This window comes from Harpia harpyja, chromosome 2, assembly GCF_026419915.1.
Source record: "Harpia harpyja isolate bHarHar1 chromosome 2, bHarHar1 primary haplotype, whole genome shotgun sequence".
NCBI classification, from domain to species: domain Eukaryota; kingdom Metazoa; phylum Chordata; class Aves; order Accipitriformes; family Accipitridae; genus Harpia; species Harpia harpyja.
The window spans coordinates 58,514,007-58,520,380 of record NC_068941.1 but is presented as its reverse complement, the minus strand read 5'-3'; the positions used below and the strand labels follow the sequence as shown (position 1 = coordinate 58,520,380).

General features: G+C 41.9%; 1 protein-coding gene across 3 annotated transcripts in view; it reads right to left on the bottom strand.

The window, feature by feature from the left end:
• Positions 1-459: 459 nt before the first annotated feature.
• DLC1 (DLC1 Rho GTPase activating protein) overlaps positions 460-6,374 on the bottom strand; it is a 217,882-nt gene continuing 211,967 nt past the window's right edge. For all 3 annotated transcript variants that reach the window (XM_052779980.1, XM_052779981.1, XM_052779982.1), the window contains 6 exons: positions 5,831-6,044; positions 5,304-5,418; positions 4,209-4,430; positions 3,285-3,502; positions 2,934-3,107; positions 460-2,409 (listed from right to left, as the gene is read on the bottom strand). In XM_052779980.1, the coding sequence (XP_052635940.1) occupies positions 2,289-2,409; positions 2,934-3,107; positions 3,285-3,502; positions 4,209-4,430; positions 5,304-5,418; positions 5,831-6,044 (1,064 nt within the window). In that variant the 3' untranslated portion in view covers positions 460-2,288. The remainder of the gene's footprint in view (positions 2,410-2,933; positions 3,108-3,284; positions 3,503-4,208; positions 4,431-5,303; positions 5,419-5,830; positions 6,045-6,374) is intronic.

Here is a 6,374-nt window from a genome sequence, read left to right as displayed (position 1 = left end):
TACTTTCCCACTTGCATTTTTTAAAGCGAACCTGTGATTCCACAACTCATCATGCCCTCATTTTCCCCACAGAAAATAGGAAAGCAGTGAATTTTTTTTCAGCATTGCATACAGCTGCCTATCAAGTAGGAGTTTGCTTTGCTCCCGGTTAAATTCAAGAGCAGCTTTCCACAGGACAGCAGCAAACCAGAAGTTTCTTTTTACTTTTAAATGTATGAAGCTATCGACTGGGGAGTATTTCTGTCCAGCTGTCTGCCATCATGAAGGCTTGTCTTCCAAAAATTTTGAAATTGCTTTGGTACTTGCCTTTAACAATGCTAGAAATACTGGCCTGGGAGAGGGCAAGGGTGGCTAGGCAGTTGGTAGTAGTATGTAAAGAACCAGTGGTAAGAAAAATGCTGCCTCCTCTGGGCATGAAAGTGGAAGGAAGGATGCAGAATAAAATAAAAACGATTATGCTTCTCCAATTTTAAACATTTAATAGTGCACTTATTGAGTATATTCTGTACAGACATCTATAGCAAGTTAAACATTTTCCTTTCTCTCACGTAGATCATAGTCATGTAAAGCACATTTACAATAGAAAACATACTTGAGGTACAAAAACCCAAAAAGAATATCTGAGGTATAAATACAGGTATATTTTAAATAATCTTTATCATGCTTTATCTATGTTTGACAGTACACTGTGGGCAAGTATACATGTTTACAATAGAATGGTATGTACAACATACAATTTTACAAATTCAAAAGTGTTTGATGTAGAAGAATATACAAGGTTTTCCTACTCATGAGGAACATTGTTACTGGAAGTACTACATTATTTGCCATAATAAAAAAATCTTCATCAAAAAGCTTAAAATAATACTGACAATGGTAACAAAGTCTCAGTCAAAATTCCGTCTTGCAACTCATTCATACCCTCGCCACAAAATACATTTATCACTTAATACTGCACCTCGAAAGCAAATCTTTACCTTTACAGTAAAACCTACAGAAAGACACCTTTCCAGAGGACCTCACGACTTCCTTCAGTTCATACAAGTTGATTCTCAAGGAGGGGGGAATATCCCAAAGGGTTTAAACCCCAACACAAAACCCCACCCTCCTCTCTGCCCCCAAATATAACCCTCCAAATTGCTCACATCCAGGTTCTGTTCGTGTTAACATGCAGCTTTTCGGAAAATGGGCAAAGGAGGGAGAGAAAGGGAGAGAGCTCGTGCGACTCTTCCTACCCATGTCACCCCACCTGCTGCTGCAGGAGTCCTGCCACCTTCCGGCACCGCAACTCCAGTGTTGACTTTTTCCTCTTGAGCCGTTAGAATACAGTAAAATATATAAAAGCTCATTAAAACACTTATAGTTAATGCAGGTAGGAGTAAAAGCAACGAACATTTTTTGGCAAATTAACAACTGACACTACTGGCTCTTTTCACTGTTGCACAGACATTTCATTTCTAAGCTGCTATGTTGCTCGGAAGTATATTTACTTAAAATTGCTATAGAACTGCTAATCCCTCCTAAAAGATCATCTGGACAAGGAGTGGACAGTAATCAGAGCAAGCCTCTTGTAACATCTGTTTAGGATTTTTAACAAGGTTAGGGCTGAGGAAAATGCAGAACTGGCACATGGGAGGGATGGCTACTCCTGGTCCACAGGGGAGTCCTATTCTAGGTTGAACTGTATCCAGCATACTAAAATCCATTCTGGTTGCCTACCAGTGTACCAGACACATGTCAAGTTCGACTTCTTCTGCTATCCTTTCAACCATCAACACACTCATTCACACTTTAATCTCTGTGCAAACCTTTCTCTGCTTATCTCAGTGAGAACACATTGAAGAGTACCAACTATTCCAGTGGATACACCAGTCCCTCAACGCACTACAAATAAAATGACATGGGTATGTACATAAAGCTAAGTATTTCACATGGGAATGATGAGCCTTCACCATATTTCATAATATATTTTGCATTTAAAGAATTTTGCTTCTCAGAAGCAATTCAAACCATCTAATAGTACAATACTTTTTTTTCTTTGCACAGTCCTCCTATGTATTCCAGTCAAGGCCTACACTATAGACCTTACACAGACAGGAAGCAGCTTTAAAGTGTATGGTATGGCCACAGTCCTATAGTAATGCTCACAGTCAAGTTCTCATGCTGTCATCCCTTCATGACGTGACTTGCAGATGGTGCAATAGTCCAGTCTGCAGCGGACAAGCCTCAGTTTTGTGTAATGTCTACGTTGCTGAGGTGTGGAGTGCATGGCTGTTCCTCTTCAGTAGTCACCTGGATTTTACTTCCTTGCTCTCAAGACTCTGATGACTGAAAGAGTCTCGTATCTTAACGACTTCAGATGCACACAAGTGTCCAAAAGACTTGGTGTACCAGTCTGGCATGTGGCCCCTGATGCATGGAGAGAAAGTAATGATGAAGCAGGTACCAGTAACTTTGCATGCGTTTTCTTAGACAGAATCAAATACATATCTAGGTGGTTAAATGCCAGACTAGGAAATCTTATTACTGCTTATTGCTCAGCTCAGCCTTACTAATGTATAGACTTGCTCAAAACCAAGTTTGCTGCAGTGAGGAAAAGTTATGAGAAGTTTTGTGAGAACTTGGTCCTCTTTACTAACCTAATTTTAATATTAACCTGTCCTTGCATCCAAATACATCTGTCAGAGGAAGGCATGGGTTTATATACCAATAGCTGTGGTGGAGCACATCCTGGAGGCTTCTAATGCAACAAACCACACCTGCTGTTAGATGTGCACTGAAGCCAATTTTCTGTGACATCTCAGAGACCTGTGCTTATGCCTTTCAGAAGTACCTACTACTGGCCAAACTAAATCCTGTTGAACCGTCTACATTTTGCGGAAACTATACAAGAAAAGTTACCCACCACAAAAGGACAAAGTGGAAATTCATACCTTAAATCAATTCTGCACATGTAGGTAAGTTTAGATTTTCCCGACCCGCAGGGCTCAATCAGATACCTAGACAGGAGCACATTGACTCTAACACCTGCCACTGGAGCACGGTCATGGTCCACTGAAGTTGCAAGAAGCACACAAGCTCCTTTGGGGAAGTTTGTCCTCCATGTTCTAAGAAAAAAGAAGAAAAAAAAGTCTTATCTTTGACAAACAGTAATTCAAACATCTAATAAGACTTCAAATTATGCACAAATAGATATTTACCTAAATAACTTATATTATACAGAAATCGTAGGCAAGGTTGCTGTATGTGTAGGATATAAACATCATCACATATAAAAGTATTACCTTAAGACTACGAAGTCCCTGGCTGGGTGAGGTGCCATGCTGTTCTGGACATACTGGTATATATCTGTCTGGCTATCCAAAGGTTCAATTACTTTTGAATCTATAAGATCTTCATCCCAAAGATGCTGCTCTTTAAGTAAACGATTTAAAACGTCCTCTGGTATAGCTGGGATTTCAATGGTAGTTTTCCATAACCGGAGTGGGGGACCTTCACATACCTGGGAAAAATCAGTACAGAGTCCTCAGTTTTACTCTTCCTTACACTTTCTTTTCCTTTCTATTTTAGTGTTGGCTACATACAGCAAATTAAATACACACACATGTATGCATATATTGTACTAAGCTTGTCATAAGCTCAGACTAAGGTTCTTTTCCTAACAAACAGCCAAAGGCATCTGCACGCTGACTTCCAAATTATTTTTAAGTTACAGTTATCTTCTCCAGTATGGGCCACTATTAGATCGTGATGCTACAGAAAGATATCCTAGTTTTCCAAGTTTAATTTTCAAATATCTTAAGCCTCATTGAAACAGTGCTCCCTGTGCTAGCTCTGAGCCGTGCAAGATTGCAGCTGAGAAACTTCTTTCCTATTGCCTGCATAGTGACAGTGCTTGGAGGCTTCACTCAACCTGTCAAAGCTTTGCACACGTGAGTGAAGGTGTGTAAATGCAACACAGCAAACATTCCTGGGCTGGATAAACAGAAGAACACAAATCAGTGCGTGTTAGCTGACTACTGCTGAAAGACATGTTGTTTCTAGACATTGTGCAACTATGTCAAAAGATCAAGGGTTTTTTCCTTAAATCTATCTGCAAAGTAAAGGTGTGCACTGAACCTTCTGTAATATCCTATGTCAAAAGCCTGCGTATATGAGAGAAGATGAGCTAAAAGCCAGAGCTGTGGCGTGAGTGACAGAGCGCATACCTTCTTGTAGGCCAGCTCTGCTTGCTCTGAGGTGGAGCAGCTGACCCAGCCTTTAAACTTCTCCTTCATCTCTTTGAGCAAGTCATCCACGCAGTCCTGGAGGTAGCAGTGGTAGTCGGAGGGCTCGGCTGTGCTGCTGCCGCCCCGGAGCTCCTCCAGGCTAAGGGGACGCAGGTCCTGCTCCGTGTATGAGTTCCGGCCCCTGCTCATTTCTTCAGGTATCTGAGGGACGACAAGGGTGAAATCATCCTCTTGCAGCTCTCTCCCCAAATCACAGAGTTAGTCTAGCAGCTTGATAGCCACAGAAAGATGCGTACACTAGTTTTGTAAGTGGTGGGATGTGTAGGTATCAGGTTGAGCACTCAATGTGAAGAAATGCCAAAATTAAGTTTGTGACTTTGATTTAACTCAAAGTGTCTTTATTTTTTTCTGTGGAGCTACACAACTCTGATCCATTCCCACAGCACAGTTCATCCTGCAGAAGGAGGGATCAGTTGTCAGCCGCAAGAAAAGAGACAGGCATGTCTTCAGTTGAGGGCTCTGAAAAGATTCAATGACAGTGAGGAAAACCAGGACTCAGGGCTTGTCTGGTTCTCCATCCCGGGCCCTAGAGAGAGCATGCTTTAGTTCCTACAGATCGTTCAACCTACGGTTTGACAGTGTCACGTTCCAGGATGCTTTTGTGGCCTAGTCTTGCTAACTCTTGGGAATTTAAGTATAAAACAAGCACTGAAATTCCTGGAAAGAGCTTCTTGCTTTGTAATTACAGCTGAAGTTCACAGACCCTCATGGCTGCACAATAAAAGCTTGAAAACATATTTCAAATGCAGCTTGGATGTAACAAAAATGTCCCAAACCCCACAAGTGCCTCATGACTTTTGAGCGCCAGTGCCAACAAAACAACTCTCTTTTCTTCTAGCACCACTTCTAATTCATGTATGCACCCAGATCAGGATGCAAAGTTTTTTAAAAAGCTATTTATCATGTATTAAACTTCATTAAAATAAAGAGACTTTCCTAGCTTTCCATTATACGGCAGATCTAAGCCATGTTGGCCAATATTCCACCCATCAGTTTTGCAAATAGGTGTTTTACCTGAAAGAGCTTCTTGCATTCAGCAATCATATGAGCTAGCCCTTGGGTTGCAGCCAGATTTTCATTTAGGTCTTTCTGGTCAGGTTTTCCCAGGCTTGGTTTTCGTTGCATCACCCTTCACAGGGGAAAAGAGCACACACACACACACACACACACAAATCCAGTTATTTAATGCAGAGCAAGAGAGATGCTTGGTAAGGAAACAGTAGGATTCCCAAATCTGCTGGTGATTTAGAGCAGTGCTGCCCAGGACCAAATCTTGGCATGGTGTTACCGCCTTCTCTCGCTACTCTCTCCAAACTTTTTCTTTGGAATCCCTGACGTTTCTTCCTTCTTACGAACTTGCTCATATCTTAACAAATCTCTAACAAAAGGTAGGATCCCATAACCATTCTACACGCGGTGCCCTCTGAGATGTCCGAGGTGATCATAACCAGTAGGGTCAATGCTAGACCGTGCCTGTTGCGCATCGCCGCTAGCTGCGGTGCGGGACCAGCAGCAATGAGCCCTGCTCCCCAGAGACATACCTTGGGGAAGAATTCTCTCTTTTGAGAGTGTTTAAGTGGAAGAGGGAAGGTGCTAAGCAGACGGCCAGGTTGGTTGGTGTCATCTGGTTTTCCTTCACTGCAGCTGTGACATCACTCAGGAAATAGAGAAGAATCTGGAGGACCTCCCTGTTCTCATCAGGTAAAAGCATAATGGCAGCCTTGATAGCCTGGAGACGCTGATCCTTTGGCACATCTGCATAATATTAGTAATTCTCTCATCAGCCCATTGATTTTCCACACGCACAGCATGAATACATCCCAAAGCAAACTCCAGCTTCAAATATTTGAAGTGATTTCCTTCAGGATGCATACCATTCGTAGGAAACATGAAGGAATTTTTTTTTAACCCACTAGTTTAACTACCCTCAGCTATTTCCTGCCTCACAAGAAATGCAAGCAAGAAGAAGTTGTGCCTAGGCCAGAGTTAATTTTAGATTTAATTTCAACAGCTACATGCTCCCGCAGATGCACTAAAATGACAGAAGCCTGGAGTCAGGCACCGAACAAGCAAACACAGTCCAGC